The 22226-nt window shown below is 50.2% G+C and overlaps 1 protein-coding gene across 1 annotated transcript in view; it reads left to right on the forward strand.

The window, feature by feature from the left end:
* The window catches only part of bmp2k (BMP2 inducible kinase), a 57445-nt gene that overhangs the window by 20711 nt on the left and 14508 nt on the right, over window positions 1-22226 (forward strand). Inside the window, exons 2-11 of the mRNA XM_084439590.1 lie at window positions 2162-2280; window positions 4626-4731; window positions 7200-7342; window positions 10021-10142; window positions 10789-10870; window positions 15910-16042; window positions 17274-17377; window positions 18490-18569; window positions 20429-20583; window positions 21298-21599. Of these exons, the coding sequence (XP_084295716.1) occupies window positions 2162-2280; window positions 4626-4731; window positions 7200-7342; window positions 10021-10142; window positions 10789-10870; window positions 15910-16042; window positions 17274-17377; window positions 18490-18569; window positions 20429-20583; window positions 21298-21599 (1346 nt within the window). The remainder of the gene's footprint in view (window positions 1-2161; window positions 2281-4625; window positions 4732-7199; window positions 7343-10020; window positions 10143-10788; window positions 10871-15909; window positions 16043-17273; window positions 17378-18489; window positions 18570-20428; window positions 20584-21297; window positions 21600-22226) is intronic.

Below are 22226 nucleotides of genomic sequence, written 5' to 3' on the forward strand. Positions count from 1 at the left end.
GGGGCCTGACCCAGGGGCCCAGAGAGGGGCCTGACCCAGGGGCCCAGAGGGGGGCCTGACCCAGGGGCCCAGAGAGGGGCCTGACCCAGGGGCCCGGAGGGGCCTGACCCAGGGGCCCAGAGGGGCCTGACCCAGGGGCCCAGAGAGGGGCCTGACCCAGGGGTCTGGAGGGGCCTGTACTGTCCCACCGGTCCCAGTGGTGCTGAGCGCTGACGAAGCCTTCCTCCATGAGGCCCCCACCCCCGGGGCCCTTCAAGGGCCCTGCAGCCCTGCCGAGGCCCCGTCTGGACCCATGTTCCTTCCAGGCCACCGGAGAGGACTTGTGTTTGTGTGGGCAACAAGTGCACCATTGTGCCCCCCCCCCCCACACACACACATCCTCTCTCCTCCCCGCTGGCTCTGTGAACCCCCCCCCCCTTTTCAGTGACTCAGCGACAACTAGGGTCGCAAAGGGGTGGAACATTTCCTAAAAAATTCTGGTAAATTTCCTGCGGAACTTGGGAATTTTGGAAATAGGTTATAGCTATAACAGCTTTTTTTTCGACAACTTTTTATTTTATTTTGTACATTTCTTTTAGGATTCTATCCCATTTTCACCCAATTTCAGAGCCAATTGACCCAATTACCCCCTACTAACTTGAGGAGGATTCGTCCAGACGACCAGAAGGGGGGATAAAACACATCCCCCCCCCCCCCCCCCCCGGTGATAAAAATGAGTGATCACAGAGGAGATCAAGAGCAGAGACATGGAAATCCCCTCCATCCTCCCCGGGAAATCACACGCTGATCACATTCAACACTCGTTGGCGTGGTCCAGCTGTGTGGTTGGATAGGCTAATAATAGCCTAATATAAATACATTGAGGACATGTGTTTTCGCTGTTTGCTGGTAGCGAATGTCACAGAAAGACGGGGAGGAAATCTATTCAAATGTTTGTGATAATTACATTATTGACCATTAGGCCTACGGACCAATTCATGATATTCATCGAGTGAGCGAGTGGGCGTTACCTCGAAGCAGTGGAAATATTGCTGGTTAATCGGATAGGAGGGCTTTTATTATTCACCAGGGTGGGGAAATGTGGATTTTCACAGCGGCAAGGTATTGTAGATCGATACGATACTAAAATAGGCCTACTAAATACAACACTAACTGAGGAAGTGACAGCAAAAGAAAGAGGGAGTTATTTGCTAACTCTGGATCTTGTCGATGGTTGAAAACTCATGAGAATAAATCCCAGTAGCACCTTCATTAATAATGTGTTGTCTTCATTTAGCTTAGACTGTCAATGTACACAATATAATACAACGAATATACTAGTTTAACTATAGGCAGTTATAGCCTAGACAGGCGTACTGCCAGACGAATTGAGTTTGCTCAACGACGCCTCCTGGTGGCTACTGTGCAACACTGAATAAGGAAGTCTGAAGTGGTCTGAACTCAAACTAAAACTTCACTGCTTCTGTCGTTGTTGCTCTCCCCACGTTGTGGGGCAAAGTATTGCAGTTTGGCTGACTGTATTGTAAATATACAATGGCTTTTATCCAATCAGATTGTGAGGTTGGAATGACCTGTTGTATAAAGGGGCGGTACATCATTGGTGGAGGACAGCATGTTTGGATAGAGGTGTTCTAAGGGGATGGACTTATTTCGAGGTCATGGCGGTCAAAGTTGGTTGGGAGTGACTCAGCATCAAAGACGAAAAACAAAACATGTTGTCACTCTTTGAGAAATGAAACAAGATGGAGTGTCTGTCTGTCCGTGGCTGAACGCCATGTGTGAATGAAATTCAAGTCTCACCAAACTGTTTTGTTTTCCTACTTGACTGTGGTTCTAACTTTGTAGTTCTTTCCTCTAGAATCAGTCTGTTAAAACTACAAATTCTTCCTGTGTGACATCACTTCCCTGTCCTCTTCATCCTGAAACTGTGTCACTTCCTTTTTCACGTTATAAACTATCTCTTTCGTTCCCCAGTCACTCACTCTTGCCTGGATTTACTTCCTGTGCTTGAGTCCGACTTGCAAATACTAACATAGAATAAACTTAGTCTTTGTTTGAAACCAGCTTGACCGACCACTCAGCGTGTTTTTTGAAATCTAAACTAAACCAAGTAAGATTTTTAATTTACACATGCTAACGCCATGCTCCGCCCCCTCCCCAGGAGGCTTCTCGGTCGTGTTCCTGGCTCGGACGCACAGCGGCGTGCGCTGCGCCCTGAAGAGGATGTACGTGAACAACCTCCCGGACCTCAACATCTACAAGAGAGAGATCACCATCATGGTGAGCGAGCACAGACCAGACACACACAGCTGCGCATGCTCCCACAGACCAGACACACACAGCTGCGCATGCTCCCACAGACCAGACACACACATCTGCGCATGCTCCCAAAGACCAGACACACACAGCTGCGCATGCTCCCACAGACCAGACACACACGGCTGCGCATGCTCCCACAGACCAGACACACACAGCTGCGCATGCTCCCACAGACCAGACACACACGGCTGCGCATGCTCCCGAAGCCGTGACAGACCAGACACACACAGCTGCGCATGCTCCCACAGACCAGACACACACAGCTGCGCATGCTCCCACAGACCAGACACACACAGCTGCGCATGCTCCCACAGACCAGACACACACAGCTGCGCATGCTCCCACAGACCAGACACACACAGCTGCGCATGCTCCCACAGACCAGACACACACAGCTGCGCATGCTCCCCAAGCCGTGCATTGAAACTTGAAAACATTTCAGTCAATAGGTCTTTGTCACCTGTCAAAATGTAGATGAACAGCATGTCTGTCTTCGTAGCAGAAACACACGACTTTGATGGAACATTAAAAAAAAACATAAACCAAAAACATCACATGATGAAGCGTGGTTTATAGACCTACAATCTTAGTTTATAGCAATAGGCTACATCAAACACTTGGCAAACTGCAATTCATCTCATTTTATTGACAGCTTTAAAGACACTATGACATTGTTGACCGTAACTCACATTATCATATAAATCTCATTGATGACATTGATAGGATGTTTCACACTAGAGGGTGACACTGGAGAGGATTGTCACACCTGTCCCACTCCCACACGCAACATCCCGTCCTGTCCTAATCCCATGACAGGAAAAACAATAATCCTGTCCTGTCGCAATCTCGGAAAAATGACAGGAATGACTCTCTCTCGTCCGATTAGCGTTTTTGTCACCCTCTTTAATTGTTTTAGTGGCGAGTGAGTCTTTAAGCAAAGCAATGTTTGTTTTTTTTATCAGCCAAAAAGCTAGTTTCCATCTGTCCCTGGCGAGATGTTACAATGGCGCTTGATTTCTAGCCAACCTGTTCTTAGATGACTTTATATGTTCTCGGGCGGTTTTGTATTCAATCACCAGGCCAGAAAGTTAAGACGGCCCTCGGCAGTAAAGAACCGCTCACCTGTTGAAACGCTCTTCCACAGCTGGTATACTGTAGCGCTGCCTCATGGGTAACGAACAGGAAGAGAGTGAATGACTGATCCTCTTTGAAACTCCACCAAGTCCAGTTTTAAGTCCCAGACGCAGCGAACAGTAGAACGTAGAGTAGCGTCAGAACACACTGTGGTCATAACTTAATCCTAATCCCGCCCGTTTATACCCCAGCGTTAATATGGTACAAAAATAAGTGTTTATTTGTATTAGAAATGCACATTTTTGTATGTAAAAAAACAAACAAACCCTGACCTTGTTGACCTGTTATTTATGATCTTCGCTCTCTTGTTTTCCTGTCCCGTCACGTGACGAGCAGTGAAACTGACTCCCGACTGGCGGGATTCCTGAGGGAATCTCATGACCCACAGGAATCCCAGAAAAATGTCTCTATATCCCGGGAAAAAGCCTCCATCTCACACCCAGTTGAATTCACAAACCCCAAAAACATCCAACAACTGCTTTAGGTTCCGTATTCACCGAGCCGGACGGAACCAAGGAACCTGTTGAACTTGGGTAACAGATGTGGTTCCCCGAACTCCTCCTGACCCCAATCTGTAACTGAACAGCTCAGGCTTAGCTGGACAGCTAGGTGTGTCCGTCTGCAGCACAGAGATGACCGTTAACAATGATGAACACACACACACACACACACACACACACACACACACACACACACACACACACACTTTAGTGTTTCTCTCTCCCACTCTCTCTCCCTTTCTCTCTACCTTTCTCTCTCTCTCCCTCTCTCTCCCTTTCTCTCTCTCTCCCTTTCTCTCTCTCTCCCTTTCTCTCTCCCTTTCTCTTTCTCTCTCTCTCTCTCTCTCTCTCTCCCTTTCTCTCTCTCTCTCCCTTTCTCTCTCTCTCTGTCTCTGTCTCCCTTTCTCTCTCTCTCTCTCTCTCTCTCTCTCTCTCTCTCTCTCTCTCTCTCTTCGTCATCCTCAACCGTCAGGTCGTGCATTCCGTCGGGTGTCCGGTATACCGGACAGTCCTGAATGATGCGGTCTGCGGTTTGTTCCTCGGCGCCACACTCGCACGCCGCACAGGATACCAAGCCCCGTCTGTGCATCGATGAGCGGAAGCGTCCGGATGAGATGAATAGCCACCATTACAGCCCTGTGTAAAGTCTGTGTGTCTCGTTGATGTGTGCAGAAGGAGCTGTCCGGTCACAAGAACATCGTGGCGTACCTGGACTCCACCATCAACGCCGTGTCCGACAGCGTCTGGGAGGTGCTCATACTCATGGAGTTCTGTAAAGGTAACATCTGACAATTGTTTGTAAAACATATTAGTATATTCATTTTAAGTGTGTATGAATAAACATTTTCATACATTCATTCATTCATTCATTCATTCATTCATTCATTCATTCATTCATTCATCCTCCTCCTCGCCCAAACCACCACTCTGTACCTCTACTATCTAGTACAGTACATACTCATTATATTGTATACTATGTAGTACGTTCTAATATACTATGTAGTTAGTACATACTAATTATGTACTAATTATATACTATGCTGTACTACATATGTACTACATACTAATTATATACTATGTTGTATACTAATCATATACTATGCAGTACATACTAATTATATGCTGTAGTATATGTACAGTAGTGTGTACCAAGGTAGGTGGTGTTGTGTAGTCAGTCTGTGATTCTGGTGTTCAGGTGTGTGTTGTGTAGTCAGTCTGTGATTCTGGTGTTCAGGTCTGTGTTATGTAGTCAGTCTGTGATTCTGGTGTTCAGGTGTGTGGTGTGTAGTCAGTCTGTGATTCTGGTGTTCAGGTGTGTGGTGTGTAGTCAGTCTGTGTGATACTGGTGTGTGGTGTGTAGTCGGTCTGTGTGATTCTGGTGTTCAGGTGTGTGGTGTGTAGTCGGTCTGTGATTCTGGTGTTCAGGTCTGTGTTGTGTAGTCAGTCTGTGATTCTGGTGTTCAGGTGTGTGGTGTTGTGTAGTCAGTCTGTGTGATTCAGGTGTGTGTTCAGGTGTGTGGTGGTGTGTAGTCAGTCAGTGTGATTCAGGTGTGTGTTCAGGTGTGTGGTGTTGTGTAGTCAGTCTGTGTGATTCAGGTGTTCAGGTGTGTGTTGTGTAGTCAGTCTGTGATTCTGGTGTTCAGGTGTGTGGTGTCGTGTAGTCAGTCTGTGTGATTCAGGTGTTCAGGTGTGTGGTGTGTAGTCAGTCTGTGACTCTGGTGTTCAGGTGTGTGGTGTGTAGTCAGTCTGTGTGATTCTGGTGTTCAGGTGTGTGTTGTTGTGTAGTCAGTCTGTGTGATACTGGTGTTCAGGTGTGTGGTGTTGTGTAGTCAGTCAGTGTGATTCAGGTGTGTGTTCAGGTGTGTGGTGTTGTGTAGTCAGTCTGTGATTCTGGTGTTCAGGTGTGTGTTGTGTAGTCAGTCTGTGTGATTCAGGTGTTCAGGTGTGTGTTGTGTAGTCAGTCTGTGATTCTGGTGTTCAGGTGTGTGGTGTCGTGTAGTCAGTCTGTGTGATTCAGGTGTTCAGGTGTGTGGTGTGTAGTCAGTCTGTGTGATTCTGGTGTTCAGGTGTGTGGTGGTGTGTAGTCAGTCTGTGATTCTGGTGTTCAGGTGTGTGGTGTGTAGTCAGTCTGTGTGATTCTGGTGTTCAGGTGTGTGGTGGTGTGTAGTCAGTCTGTGTGATACAGGTGTTCAGGTGTGTGGTGTTGTGTAGTCAGTCTGTGTGATTCAGGTGTTCAGGTGTGTAGTCAGTCTGTGTGATTCAGGTGTGTGGTGTTGTGTAGTCAGTCTGTGATTCAGGTGTGTGTTCAGGGTTGTTGCTGTGTTCAGGTGTCCCTGTGGGGTCTGTGTGGATGAGGGCTCGTCCAATAGGGTTAGGGGGAAATCCATTCTCAGATGCATCGCGATTCACTCTCGAATCAGTGATTCTGTTCATTTCAATAGTTAAGTGATTCTGTTCATTTCAATAGTTAAGTGAGTGAGACTTTCTTTACTTTCCACACATTCTTCCTTTTTTCTCTCGTTCTTGAGAAACTGTCCCAGACTAGCGTAGGCAAAGAACTTGACCCATCCTCCGAAGGGGTTTCAATCAGTCAGATCTCTCTCTCCCTCTCTCTCTCCCCCGCCCCCCCCCCTCTCTCTCTCCCTCTCTCTCTCTCTCTCTCTCTCTCCCTCTCTCTCTCTCTCTCTCTCTCTAGCGGGTCAGGTGGTGAAGCAGATGAACCAGAGGCTGACCTCTCTCTCTCTCTCTCTCTCCCTCTCTCTCTCTCTCTCTCTCTCTCTAGCGGGTCAGGTGGTGAAGCAGATGAACCAGAGGCTGACCTCTCTCTCTCTCTCTTTCTCGCTCTCTCTCTCTCTCTCTCTCTCTCTCACTCTCTCTCTCTCTAGCGGGTCAGGTGGTGAAGCAGATGAACCAGAGGCTGATCTCTCTCTCTCTCTCTCTCTCTCTCTCTCTCTAGCGGGTCAGGTGGTGAAGCAGATGAACCAGAGGCTGATCTCTCTCTCTCTCTCTCTCTCTCTCTCTCTCTCTAGCGGGTCAGGTGGTGAAGCAGATGAACCAGAGGCTGATCTCTCTCTCTCTCTCTCTCTCTCTCTCTCTCTCTCTAGCGGGTCAGGTGGTGAAGCAGATGAACCAGAGGCTGATCTCTCTCTCTCTCTCTCTCTCTCTCTCTCTCTAGCGGGTCAGGTGGTGAAGCAGATGAACCAGAGGCTGATCTCTCTCTCTCTCTCTCTCTCTCTCTCTCTCTAGCGGGTCAGGTGGTGAAGCAGATGAACCAGAGGCTGACCGTGGGGTTCACCGAGCCGGAGGTTCTCGCCATCTTCTGCGACACCTGCGAGGCCGTGGCCAGACTGCACCAGTGCAAGACCCCCGTGGTCCACCGAGACCTGAAGGCAAGCGGACCCCCCTCCTCTCCTCCTCTCCTCTCCTCTCCTCTCCTCTCCTCTCCTCTCCTCTCCTCTCCTCTCCTCTCCTCTCCTCTCCTCTCCTCTCCTCTCCTCTCCTCTCCTCTCCTCTCCTCTCCTCTCCCCTCCCCTCCCCTCCCCTCCCCTCCCCTCCCCTCCCCTCCCCTCTCCCCTCCCCTCCCCTCCTCTCCTCTCCTCTCCTCTCCTCTCCTCTCCTCTCCTCTCCTCTCCTCTCCTCTCCTCTCCTCTCCTCTCCTCTCCTCTCCTCTCCTCTCCTCTCCTCTCCTCTCCCCTCCCCTCCCCTCCTCTCCTCTCCTCCTCATCTCTCCTCCCCTCTCCCCTCCCCTCCCCTCCTCTCCTCTCCTCTCCTCTCCTCTCCTCTCCTCTCCTCTCCTCTCCTCTCCTCTCCTCTCCTCTCCTCTCCTCTCCTCTCCTCTCCTCTCCTCTCCTCTCCTCTCCTCTCCTCTCCTCTCCTCTCCCCTCCCCTCCTCTCCTCTCCTCTCCCCTCCTCTCCCCTCCTCTCCTCTCCTCTCCTCTCCTCTCCTCTCCTCTCCTCTCCTCTCCTCTCCTCTCCTCTCCTCTCCTCTCCTCTCCTCTCCTCTCCTCTCTCTCCCTCCTCTCTCCATGTCTTCCTCCTCGGATCACCTTCTATCTCATCTCTCCTGCTTATCTCTCTCTCTCCTCCCTCAGCTCTCTTCTGTGAACTCACCACCCATAGTCCACCCAGTCCTCTTCCTCCCTCCCTCCTTCCCCCTGCCTCCCTCCTCTCCTCCCTCCCGTCCTCATCCCTCTCTTCCTGTCCTCCCTCCTCCCCCCTCCCATCCATCACCCCCCCTCCTCCTCACCCGCCTTCCGCCTGTCGGCTCCAATCCCTCCATGGGCCAACATCATCTCTCTCTCTCTCTCTTTCTCTTTCGTTCTCTCTCTCTCTTTCTCTTTCGTTCTCTCTCCTACTGTGTAGCTGTGTGGCCGCCTCCTACTTCTCTAATCACTTTCCCATCTTACAAAGCCCCCCCCCCCTCTCTCTCTTTCTCCCCTCCCTTCTAAACATGCACTTTGGCTGCGTTCCAAATCACATACTTCTAAGCTTTACTACTACTACTATTCTTAATAATAATAATATTATTAATGATACTACTACTAATACTACTACTATTAATAATAATAATAATAATAATGATACTACTACTACTATTATTATTGTTATGATTATTATTAATAATAATAATGATAATAATAAAAATAATACATTTTATTTATAACACACTTTTCATTTGAAAATCTCAGTGTGCTACAGGTTTAAAAGCATAACACGAAAAACACAGCAGAAAAAAGCCCTTCCAGTACGCACTACAGCTGCCCCTAGAAAGTACGTACTTCACGCGCAGTATGCATGCAATTGGGACGTACTGCTTTGCCTTGAAGTTTGACCACATCTTTCACTGTCCACGAAGCGACACTCGTCCACAGCTGTCTGACTCGGAACGCGTGACGCAATTTCCCGCCGTGCACAGGATTGTGGGTCAGAATAGCCAGAAAGGTACGACCCGATGTAGCAGGACATCCTGGTATTTTTGCCAGGATTTCTTGCGTCAGTGGTGTTTGGTATAGCTCTCTCTCTCTCTGTCTCTCTGTGTGTCTCTCTCTCTCTGTCTCTCTCTGTCTCTCTGTCTCTCCCTCTCTCTCTCTCCTCTCTCTCTCTCTCTCTCTCTCTCTGTGTCTCTCTCTCTCTGTCTCTGTCTCTCTCTCTCTCTCTCTATCTCTCTCTCTGTGTCTCTCTCTCTGTCTCTGTCTCTCCCTCTCTCTCTCCTCTCTCTCTCCTCTCTCTCTCTCTCTCTGTCTCTCTCTCTCTGTCTCTCTCCCTCTCTCTCTCTCTGTCCAGTCATATCACGCAGCAGGGGTCAGATGTAGTGTAAACAGACGCAGCCTGTGGAAGGCCCATCCCTCCCCTGGCCAGCTAGTCTGGTCCCCTCACCCAGCGCACCCTGAGAAAGCCCCCGTTGATGTCACTCATCGTAACTCCTTCCAGATCCGCACGGTCCCCTCTGATAATGACACACTCTGGTTACTAGGGCTGGGTATCGAGTCGAATTTCAAGAATCGATTCGATTCCGATTCACAAGGTCCAGAATCGACTATCACAATTCGATTCAATATCGATTCAGTTAGTGTTACTAAAACCTGTTTTTTTTTTTAGCTGCAACCTTAATTACATGACTGCCAAGTTATGCAACACATCAATACTAGGGCTGGGTATCGATACTGATTTACAAAAATGAATGAATGAATGAATGAATCATTGAATGAATTAATTAACTATTCATACCTTCATTCATTCATTCATTCATTAAATAAAAGATTGATTTTGGGATTCATGAATCGATTCAGAATCATTTGATTCAGAATCGATGAATGGATTTTTTAAACCCAGCCCTACTGGTTCGTGGTTCCTGGGGACGCTGGCTGAAGGCTCTCCTCTCAGAGAGGATCACGCTGGACTACCTGCCGCTGTGCTCCGTGTTTGCAGAGGACGGTGTGTGTAGGTGACGGGGCGTAGGCCTGCTGCTGTGTAAACATGGCTGTAATGAGGGCTCCTGTTTCTTTGTGTGTGTGTGCGCGCCCGTGTGTGTGTGTGTGCGCCCGTGTGTGTGTGTGTCGTCCGGCAGGTGGAGAACATTCTGCTGAATGACCAGGGGAGCTACGTCCTGTGTGACTTCGGCAGCGCCACCCACAAAGTGCTGCTCCCGCACAAAGACGGAGTGAGCGTCGTGGAGGACGAGATCAAGAAGTGAGTGTGTGTGTGCGTGCGTGCGTGCGTGCGCGACTCCCATCCCAAAACGTGTTTTTATCCCCCTATATGTGCGCGTCTCTCCAGTGTCGTTGCTCAATCAGCGCTGTCCAATCAGACGCCTCTGTTTTGCATGTTTGGCTGTGCTGGGTTTCATAGCACTGATAAGCCACTACCTGCTGTATTTACAACCTCGCCAGCCATAAACACACACGGTCCGGCCTTGAACCGTTACGTAACTGGACCGGCCTCAAATACTACGGGCCGCACTGGACTCACCTCACGATCACCAAACCAAGGGAACGATCCAGAAGGCGCTCGTTCACGCCGCGGAAAGTCAAACGCGCCCCAGAAACACGTCAAGGGCGCGATCCTCGTATGTGACCCAGGCCTGCTTTCAGCTGGAGCGTTCCCACGCTGACCTTTAACCCTGCCTGACCACGTGCGTGCGTGTCTGTCTGTCTGTCTGTCTGTCTGTCTGTCTGTCTCTGTCTCTCTCTCTCTCTCTCTCTCTCTCCCCCTCTATCACTCTCTCTATCTCTCTATCTATCTCTCTATCTCCTCTCTCTCTCTCTCTCTCTCTCTCTCTCTCTCTCTCTCTCTCTCTCTCTCTCTCTCTATCTCTCCCCCCCCCCCCTCCGGGCAGGTACACAACCCTGTCATATCGAGCCCCAGAGATGATCAATCTGTACGGAGGGAAACCCATCACCACTAAGGCCGATATCTGGGTAAGTGTGTGTGTGGGAAGGCATTTCTGTGTGTGTGCATGCGGCCAGAGCTCCAGACTGGGACTAAAGAGCTCCAGACTGGGACTAAAGAGCTCCAGACTGGGTCTAAAGAGCTCCAGACTGGGTCTAAAGAGCTCCAGACTGGGACTAAAGAGCTCCAGACTGGGACTAAAGAGCTCCAGACTGGGACTAAAGAGCTCCAGACTGGGTCTAAAGAGCTCCAGACTGGGTCTAAAGAGCTCCAGACTGGGACTAAAGAGCTCCAGACTGGGACTAAAGAGCTCCAGACTGGGACTAAAGAGCTCCAGACTGGGTCTAAAGAGCTCCAGACTGGGACTAAAGAGCTCCACACTGGGACTAAAGAGCTCCAGACTGGGACTAAAGAGCTCCAGACTGGGACTAAAGAGCTCCAGACTGGGTCTAAAGAGCTCCAGACTGGGTCTAAAGAGCTCCAGACTGGGACTAAAGAGCTCCAGACTGGGTCTAAAGAGCTCCAGACTGGGACTAAAGAGCTCCAGACTGGGTCTAAAGAGCTCCAGACTGGGACTAAAGAGCTCCAGACTGGGTCTAAAGAGCTCCAGACTGGGTCTAAAGAGCTCCAGACTGGGTCTAAAGAGCTCCAGACTGGGACTAAAGAGCTCCAGACTGGGACTAAAGAGCTCCAGACTGGGACTAAAGAGCTCCAGACTGGGTCTAAAGAGCTCCAGACTGGGACTAAAGAGCTCCAGACTGGGTCTAAAGAGCTCCAGACTGGGTCTAAAGAGCTCCAGACTGGGTCTAAAGAGCTCCAGACTGGGTCTAAAGAGCTCCAGACTGGGTCTAAAGAGCTCCAGACTGGGACTAAAGAGCTCCAGACTGGGTCTAAAGAGCTCCAGACTGGGTCTAAAGAGCTCCAGACTGGGTCTAAAGAGCTCCAGACTGGGACTAAAGAGCTCCAGACTGGGACTAAAGAGCTCCAGACTGGGTCTAAAGAGCTCCAGACTGGGACTAAAGAGCTCCAGACTGGGTCTAAAGAGCTCCAGACTGGGACTAAAGAGCTCCACACTGGGACTAAAGAGCTCCAGACTGGGACTAAAGAGCTCCAGACTGGGACTAAAGAGCTCCACACTGGGACTAAAGAGCTCCAGACTGGGTCTAAAGAGCTCCAGACTGGGACTAAAGAGCTCCACACTGGGACTAAAGAGCTCCAGACTGGGACTAAAGAGCTCCAGACTGGGACTAAAGAGCTCCAGACTGGGACTAAAGAGCTCCAGACTGGGACTAAAGAGCTCCACACTGGGACTAAAGAGCTCCACACTGGGACTAAAGAGCTCCAGACTGGGTCTAAAGAGCTCCAGACTGGGTCTAAAGAGCTCCAGACTGGGACTAAAGAGCTCCAGACTGGGACTAAAGAGCTCCAGACTGGGACTAAAGAGCTCCAGACTGGGACTAAAGAGCTCCAGACTGGGTCTAAAGAGCTCCAGACTGGGTCTAAAGAGCTCCAGACTGGGACTAAAGAGCTCCAGACTGGGACTAAAGAGCTCCAGACTGGGTCTAAAGAGCTCCAGACTGGGACTAAAGAGCTCCACACTGGGACTAAAGAGCTCCAGACTGGGACTAAAGAGCTCCAGACTGGGACTAAAGAGCTCCAGACTGGGACTAAAGAGCTCCAGACTGGGACTAAAGAGCTCCAGACTGGGACTAAAGAGCTCCAGACTGGGACTAAAGAGCTCCAGACTGGGACTAAATTGGTCACATTTGCGACCGTTTCCCTGTCCACAGCCACTGAATTGTTGAATTGGTCTCGACCAGAGCTAGTAGAGTTGTAATATACTGCTCTTCTCTGGGCCTAGGACTGCTCTTCTCTGGGCCTAGGACTGCTCTTCTCTGGGCCTAGGACTGCTCTTCTCTGGGCCTAGGACTGCTCTTCTCTGGGCCTAGGATAGACCAGAGCTAGTACAGTTGTAATATACTGCTCTTCTCTGGGCCTAGGGCTATGCGCTCTCCTTGAAATGTGTGTTTATTCATTAGTTATCTAGCAGTAGCAGTATGATGTCATTAGTTATCTAGCAGTAGCAGTATGATCTCATTAGTTATCTAGCAGTAGCAGTATGATGTCATTAGTTATCTAGAAGTAGAAGTATGATCTCCTGCTAAAGCCGTCTAATGACGTGTCTGTTGGTAGCACCTAGCAGGTGTTAGCTGGCTAGCATGCTTACCTGTGTGTGTGTGTGCGTGCGTGCGTGCGTGCCAAGCCCCCAGGAATCGAAATCTAAAGTGAAGGCCTATTGAACCGCGCCATCTTGGCTAGATTTGTAGTCACTTGGCTATTTCCGGTTACTTTTGACTTGCGCAGTTGAGCTTCTCTGGCCGACGCGCGTCCACGAAAAAGTTCACATTTCTCTGAAATGTAGACGCGCGTTCCCGGCTCTCCCCGCTTTGATTTAGCAATGAAAACCGGCTTGCATATTAACCTGTTTTTGTCAAATATATCAATTGGAGAAATTATTTTTTGATCCTGGCATCTTAGTTTTAACAAGTTAAATATAATTGAACATGTTTTGTTTGCTAGTAGATGGTATTCATTCCGTTCGCGATAACGTTATTGCAGCCAGGCTAAATTCCTCCAGGGAGCCAGTGACCGGCGAGTTGAAGAGCTTCACTCCCCGCCAGCAGGAGCTCTGGCCGCGGCTACCGCATCTCGGAAAACCCGCTGAGTTCGTGGCTGCTATTTCACACTCGCCCTTGATCAATCCCAATACCGATCCATGGTAATAATGAATCAATCGTTCAGATCAGATCGGCAGTGCTGCATGCATGTTACAACATCATTGTTAGCTTTATTAACATAACCATAGCCTACATTTATCTCTCTAACGTTAGGCTATCCATCTTACACCAGTCGGCCATTCGATAGCTGGAAGCGGTCAACGCCAACGTTGACTGAAAACACCCAAACTCAGTGTATCGTTTCATCTTCATGCTACACATCAACTCCTTTACATTGTATGTGAATAAATTCCTGTTATTCTAAAAATATCCCATTTCTGTCCATTCCTGGAAAAGGCTAATAATTGCTGTCAAATGATCACTCCAGTTTATCACCGTATCCCACTACCATTTCAACTATGCACAGGAGGTTGTCTTGTGGTCATTTTCATTAAAAAATGTGAACTTTTTCGTGGACGCGCGTCGGCCAGAGAAGCTCAACTGCGCAAGTCAAAAGTAACCGGAAGGCCAGAAAAGCACAACTGCGCAAGTCAAAAGTAACCGGAAATAGTCAAATGACTACAAATTTTGCCAAGATGGCGCGGTTCAATAGGGCTTCATTGTTGATAGCGGCCAGTGAATGGAGTGGCTGTATCCAGTTTATATAATACATCCATGGTGCGTGCGTGCGTGCGTAAATCACCGGTGACGACAGTACCACGACAGGAAGTTAGGTCTCTTGGGACGAAGTTCAGGTCCAATAAGTCTGAATTGTGTCCGTTTCTGTCACCTCCCTCCCTCCCTCCTTCCCTTCCTTCCTCCCTCCCTTGCTTCCCAGAGGTCATGTGTCATGTCGACTAGGCAGGTTCAAAACATGTAAACTTTAAACATGAAAGATGGCAGACATCTTTGAGAAAGGGAGGAATGTTTTTGAACTAGGCCCATGTGTGAAATGTCCACCACCACCACAGCTGCAAGGCACCATGGGACACGCCGGCATTAAGGAAAAACCCACTTCCTCTTAACTAAGGCAGGAGGCCACCTGCCACTTCCTGCTCTGTGTTCAGTGGGCGCGTTGAGTGCGTTCCGGGCGGATACTCGTTAAGCAGTACAGTAGTAGAGAGGCCGCTTTGTGTGGAGAAGGGAAGGGACTTCAGGGCCGGTTTCCCACGTTGTCCTGGACTATAGAACCAGGTTCTGATCAGCTGGTCCTCTCAGAAGAAGACTAGCTTCTAGACTATAGAACCAGGTTCTGATCCGCTGGTCCTCTCAGAAGAAGACTAGCTTCTAGACTATAGAACCAGGTTCTGATCAGCTGGTCCTCTCAGAAGAAGACTAGCTTCTAGACTACAGAACCAGGTTCTGATCAGCTGGTCCTCTCAGAAGAAGACTAGCTTCTAGACTACAGAACCAGGTTCTGATCAGCTGGTCCTCTCAGAAGAAGACTAGCTTCTAGACTATAGAACCAGGTTCTGATCAGCTGGTCCTCTCAGAAGAAGACTAGCTTCTAGACTACAGAACCAGGTTCTGATCAGCTGGTCCTCTCAGAAGAAGACTAGCTTCTAGACTACAGAACCAGGTTCTGATCAGCTGGTCCTCTCAGAAGAAGACTAGCTTCTAGACTACAGAACCAGGTTCTGATCAGCTGGTCCTCTCAGAAGAAGACTAGCTTCTAGACTACAGAACCAGGTTCTGATCAGCTGGTCCTCTCAGAAGAAGACTAGCTTCTAGACTATAGAACCAGGTTCTGATTAACACATTCACTTAGAAGAAGACTAGCTTCTAGACTATAGAACCAGGTTCTGATTAACACATTCACTTAGAAGAAGACTAGCTTCTAGACTACATAACCAGGTTCTGATCAGCTCGTCCACTCAGAAGAAGACTAGCTTCTAGACTATAGAACCAGGTTCTGATCATAACGTCCACTCAGAAGAAGACTAGCTTCTGGATTGAGACTGAGAACAAACTCTTCAGGGTAATTCCAAATTCCCTTTGATCTCACACGACTACATCAGCAAGAGGAGCAGAGCCTAATATAGACTGAATACATTACCGTTAAGTCGAGAGCTTCTGCAAACGAAGACCTTTTCAACTAAAACCCTCAAGAGACTTGGCAGGGTTTGTTTTTTCCCCCCCCAGTGTATTTCGGCTGGTTTCAAAAGGGCGACGATGGCGTCAAAACCCTCAACCAGAGAAGTGTTCAGGCAACAACAACCCCCATATCAGCAGGCCCTGCACGGCGCTAGTAATCCCAGTTTCAGTGTACTTCTATCAGATGGAAGCTAGCAGCAGCACTTGCGTAGCATGTTGTCGTGTGTGTTCATTGTGTTTTCCCCGGTGTGTTGCAGGCGCTGGGATGCTTGTTGTACAAGCTGTGCTTCTTCTCTCTGCCCTTCGGAGAGAGTCAGGTGGCCATATGCGACGGAAACTTCATCGTCCCGGACAATTCCAAGTTCTCCTACAAGCTGCACTGCTTAATCAGTGAGTACCGCCTTACTCTCCACAGACTCCACCAAGGTCATCAATCAGCCGTTTTACCCAATTGGGAAATGTAGTTCCTTTAAAATTGAAAAGTGTTTGTTATGACTGGCACAATAATTGAAAAAGTCTTAATTTATATAGCACATTTAATACACAAAGGCAACACAATGCGCTTTACAGTAAGTGGGTGGGGGGGGTACATATACCGATCCTACCCCTAATTTCCCAGAGGTCTTCTGACTTCTCCATTCTGTTATCCTGTGTACAAATATTGAGGCAATAGCTCCCCCATGTGGTGAAACAAGGTAGCGGTGTCTAAGGGATCCAGCGTAAGAATATTATAGTGAACATATTTACACAGGTTTGCCTCCTCTACCCTGATCTCTAGACGTGCTGTCTGTCCTCATCCCCCCTCTGCCGTCCTCATCCCTCCTCTGTCTGTCCTCATCCCTCCTCTGTCTGTCCTCATCCCTCCTCTGTCTGTCCTCATCCCTCCTCTCTGTCCTCATCCCTCCTCTGTCTGTCCTCACCCCTCCTCTGCTGTCCTCATCCCTCCTTTGTCTGACCTCATCCCTCCTGTCTGTCCTCATCCCTCCTCTGTCTGTCCTCATCCCTCCTCTGTCTGTCCTCATCCCTCCTCTGTCTGTCCTCATCCCTCCTCTGCTGTCCTCATCCCTCCTCTGTCTGTCCTCATCCCTCCTCTGTCTGTCCTCATCCCTCCTCTGTCTGTCCTCATCCCTCCTCTGTCTGTCCTCATCCCTCCTCTGTCTGTCCTCATCCCTCCTCTGTCTGTCCTCATCCCTCCTCTCTGTCCTCATCCCTCCTCTGTCTGTCCTCATCCCTCCTCTGTCTGTCCTCATCCCTCCTCTGTCTGTCCTCATCCCTCCTCTGTCTGTCCTCATCCCTCCTCTGTCTGTCCTCATCCCTCCTCTGTCTGTCCTCATCCCTCCTCTGTCTGTCCTCATCCCTCCTCTGTCTGTCCTCATCCCTCCTCTGTCTGTCCTCATCCCTCCTCTGTCTGACCTCATTCCTCCTCTGTCTGTCCTCATCCCTCCTCTCTGTCCTCATCCCTACTCTCTGTCCTCATCCCTCCTCTGCTGTCCTCATCCCTCCTCTGTCATCCTCATCCCTTATCTGCTGCCCTCATCCCTCTGTCTGTCCTCGTCCCTCCTCTGTCTGTCCTCATCCCTCCTCTGTCTGTCCTCATCCCTCTGCTGTCCTCATCCGTCAGGATACATGCTGGAGCCTGACCAGGAGAAGAGACCCGACATCTTCCAAGTGTCCTACTTTGCCTTCAGGTTTGCTGGGAAGGACTGTCCCGTACCCAACCTCTATGTGAGTCCCCGTCAGTTACTACTGCCCCGTACCCAACCTCTATGTGAGTCCCCGTCAGTTACTACTGCCCCGTACCCAACCTCTATGTGAGTCCCTGTCAGTTACTACTGCCCCGTACCCAACCTCTATGTGAGTCCCTCCCTGTCAGTTACTCACTGCCCCGTACCCAACCTCTATGTGAGTCCCTGTCAGTTACTACTGTCCCGTACCCAACCTCTATGTGAGTCCCTCCCTGTCAGTTACTCACTGCCCCGTACCCAACCTCTATGTGAGTCCCTGTCAGTTACTACTGCCCCGTACCCAACCTCTATGTGAGTCCCTGTCAGTTACTACTGCCCCGTACCCAACCTCTATGTGAGTCCTGTCAGTTACTCACTGCCCCGTACCCAACCTCTATGTGAGTCCTGTCAGTTACTACTGCCCCGTACCCAACCTCTATGTGAGTCCCTGTCAGTTACTACTGCCCCGTACCCAACCTCTATGTGAGTCCCTGTCAGTTACTACTGCCCCGTACCCAACCTCTATGTGAGTCCCTGTCAGTTACTACTGCCCCGTACCCAACCTCTATGTGAGTCCCTGTCAGTTACTACTGCCCCGTACCCAACCTCTATGTGAGTCCTGTCAGTTACTACTGCCCCGTACCCAACCTCTATGTGAGTCCCTGTCAGTTACTACTGCCCCGTACCCAACCTCTATGTGAGTCCCTGTCAGTTACTACTGCCCCGTACCCAACCTCTATGTGAGTCCCTGGGTTATGGTGTGTGTGGGGTTGTGGAGTGTGTGTGTGCTGGGTTGTGGTGTGTGTGGGGTTGTGGAGTGTGTGTGTGCAGGGTTAGGGTGTGTGTGCAGGGTAAGGGTGTGTGTGCTGGGTTACTGTGTGTGTGGGGTTGTGTTGACGTGTGTGTGTGTGCAGAGTTGTGGTGTGTGTGTGTGTGTGCAGGGTTAGGGTGTGTGTGCAGGGTAAGGGTGTGTGTGGGGTTGTGGAGTGTGTGTGTGGGGTTGTGGAGTGTGTGTGTGCAGGGTAAGGGTGTGTGTGGGGTTGTGGTGTGTGTGTGTGTGTGCTGGGTTATGGTGTGTGTGGGGTAGTGTTGACGTGCTGGTCTCTCCCCCAGAGCTCCACGCTGCCCACCTCCCTCCCAGAGCCCCTCACGGCCAGCGAGGTCGCTGCCAAGAAGAGCATGACGAAAGCCAGGTACGCTCCCCCAACACCGCTCCCCCACCACCTCTCCCCCAACACCGCTCCCCCAACACCGCTCCCCCACCACCTCTCCCCCAACACCGCTCCCCCAACACCGCTCCCCCAACACCGCTCCCCCACCACCTCTCCCCCAACACCGCTCCCCCAACACCGCTCCCCCACCACCTCTCCCCCAACACCGCTCCCCCAACACCGCTCCCCCAACACTGCTCCCCCAACACTCGTCCCCCAACACTGCTCCCCCAACACTGGTCCCACCAACACCTCTCCCCCAACACCGCTCCCCCAACACCTCTCCCCCAACATCTCTCCACCAACACCTCTCCCCCAACACCGCTCCCCCAACACCGCTCCCCCAACACCGCTCCCCCAACACCAGTCCACCAACACCGCTCCCCCAACACCTCTCCCCCAACACCTCTCCCCCAACACCTCTCCCCCAACACCTCTCCCCCAACACCGCTCCCCCAACACCGCTCCCCCAACACCGCTCCCCCAACACCGCTCCCCCAACACCTCTCCACCAACACCGCTCCCCCAACACCTCTCCCCCAACACCTCTCCCCCAACACCTCTCCACCAACACCTCTCCCCCAACACCTCTCCCCCAACACCGCTCCACCAACACCTCTCCCCCAACACCTCTCCCCCAACACCTCTCCACCAACACCTCTCCACCAACACCTCTCCCCCAACACCTCTCCACCAACACCTCTCCCCCAACACCGCTCCACCAACACTGGTCCCACCAACACCTCTCCCCCAACACCTCTCCCCCAACACCGCTCCCCCAACACTGGTCCCACCAACACCGCTCCCCCAACACCGCTCCCCCAACACCGCTCCCCCAACACCGCTCCCCCAACACCGCTCCCCCAACACCGCTCCCCCAACACCGCTCCCCCAACACCTCTCCCCCAACACCGCTCCCCCAACACCGCTCCCCCAACACCTCTCCCCCAACACTGGTCCACCAACACTGGTCCACCAACACCTCTCCCCCAACACCTCTCCCCCAACACCTCTCCCCCAACACCTCTCCACCAACACCTCTCCCCCAACACCTCTCCCCCAACACCGCTCCCCCAACACCGCTCCCCCAACACCTCTCCCCCAACACTGGTCCCCCAACACCTCTCCCCCAACACCGCTCCACCAACACCTCTCCCCCAACACCAACACCTCTCCACCAACACCTCTCCACCAACACCTCTCCACCAACACCTCTCCCCCAACACCCCCAACACCTCTCCCCCAACACCGCTCCCCCAACACCTCTCCCCCAACACCTCTCCCCCAACACCTCTCCCCCAACACCTCTCCACCAACACACCGCTCCCCCAACACCGCTCCCCCAACACCTCTCCACCAACACACCGCTCCCCCAACACCGGTCCACCAACACTTCTCCCCCAACACCTCTCCCCCAACACCTCTCCCCCAACACCTCTCCACCAACACCGCTCCACCAAAATTTCGAATTTCAAGAATCGATTCGATTCCGATTCACAAGGTTCAGAATTGATTATCACTATTTAATTCGATTCGATTCAATATCGATTCGGTTAGTGTTACTAAAACCTTTTTTTTTTTTTTTTAAGCTGTAACCTTAATTACATGACTGCCAAGTTATGCAACATATCAATACTAGGGCTGGGTATCGATACTGATTTCCAAAAATGAATGAATGAATGAATCATTGAATGAATTAATGAACTATTCATTCATTAAATTCAAGATCGATTTTGGGATTCATGAATCGATTCAGAATCGATTAATTGATTTTTTAAACCCCGCCCTATTTAGGAGTGTGTTTGTGAGTGATTGAGGTTCCCGTTGCCTCCGTGTTTCAGGATAACGGAGTCGGTGGGTCCCACGGAAACGTCCATCGCTCCGAGACAGCGGCCGAAGGCGGCCAACAGCAACGTGCTGCCCCTCCCCAACACCGTGACCCCCGTCAAGATGACCGTGCCCTCGGCGCCTGGACCGGTCAGCAACGGGCAGAAAGGTAGATGCCAGCGCACACACACACACACACACACACACACACACACACACACACAAACACACACAATACACAAACACACACAATACACAAACACACAATACACAAACACACACAATACAGAAACATCAATACACACAATACACAAACACACAATACACAAACACACACAATACAGAAACATCAATACACACAATACACAAACACACACAATACAGAAACATCAATACACACAATACACAAACACACAAACACACACAATACACACAAACACAAACACACACAATACACAAACACACACAATACAGAAACTTCAATACACAAACACACACAAACACACACAATACACAAACACACACAATACACAAATACACACAATATACAAACACACACAATACAGAAACATCAATACACAAACACAAACACACAAACACACACAATACACAAACACACACAATACACAAACACACACAATACACAAACATCAATACACAAACACAAACACACAAACATACACAATACACAATACACAAACACACACAATACACAAACACACACAATACACAAACACACACAATACACAAACATACGCAAGGGTAACCTTTTGCAGTAGATGGGGGGTTTTCTGGGACAATAGTCTCCCTGTGTGTTTTACATGTGTGTTTTAGATGTGTGTTTTACATGTGTGTTTTACATGTGTGTTTTCATGCCTCACAGCTCCGACGCCTGGGAACGGACCGCCGGTCTTACAGAGCCAATCACAGCAGGCCCAGTCACAGCAGGCCCAGTCACAGAGCCAATCACAGCAGGCCCCGTCACAGAACCAATCACAGCAGGCCCCGTCACAGACCCAACAACAGCAGGTCCAATCACAGGCGAGCAGTCAACAGAACCGGGTCCTACAGCAGCTGCAGCCTGGAGACCTGCGACTTCAACAGCTACATCATCAACAACAACAACAACAACAACATACTGTTCATCAACAGCAACCAAATGCACAACAGCTCCAGTACCTCCAGGTACACACACGCACACACACACGTACACACACGCATACACACACACACACACACGTACACACACGCATACACACGCACACACACACGTACACACACGCATACACACACACACAGGCGCGCACGCACACACAGACAGACACACACACATACACACACACACAGGCACGCACGCACACACACACAGACACACAGACAGCCATTGTAGGGTAAGTAGCAAAGTCTTCCTTTTTTTTTTTTACAAAATATAGAATTGACACAGGTTCTGACATCACTGTGAGGTACGGCTAGTCTAAACATATCAGACGATGGCCTATGGAGATGTTGTATAAATGTATATGGAAATATATTAATTTACCGCACTACATCAACTCTGTCTAACCCACAGGATCATTTGGGTCGTGTGCAAATTAAAAATGGTAAAATACAAGAGAGAGAGACACTGAGAGAGACCGCCAGAGAGCGAGGTCAGCTGTCCTACTCCTGTGTGACCCCAGTCAGATGGAGCTGTTGGCTGGTCACTCACAGGACAGGACAGGACAGCAGGCGCTCGCTGGCTCACTGTGTTATTATGGGATGTCAAATGTTGTTCAGGGCCCGTATCCATAGATACATTAAGGCTAAAAGTAG

This window comes from Borostomias antarcticus, assembly GCF_949987555.1.
Source record: "Borostomias antarcticus genome assembly, chromosome: 6".
Classification (NCBI taxonomy): domain Eukaryota; kingdom Metazoa; phylum Chordata; class Actinopteri; order Stomiiformes; family Stomiidae; genus Borostomias; species Borostomias antarcticus.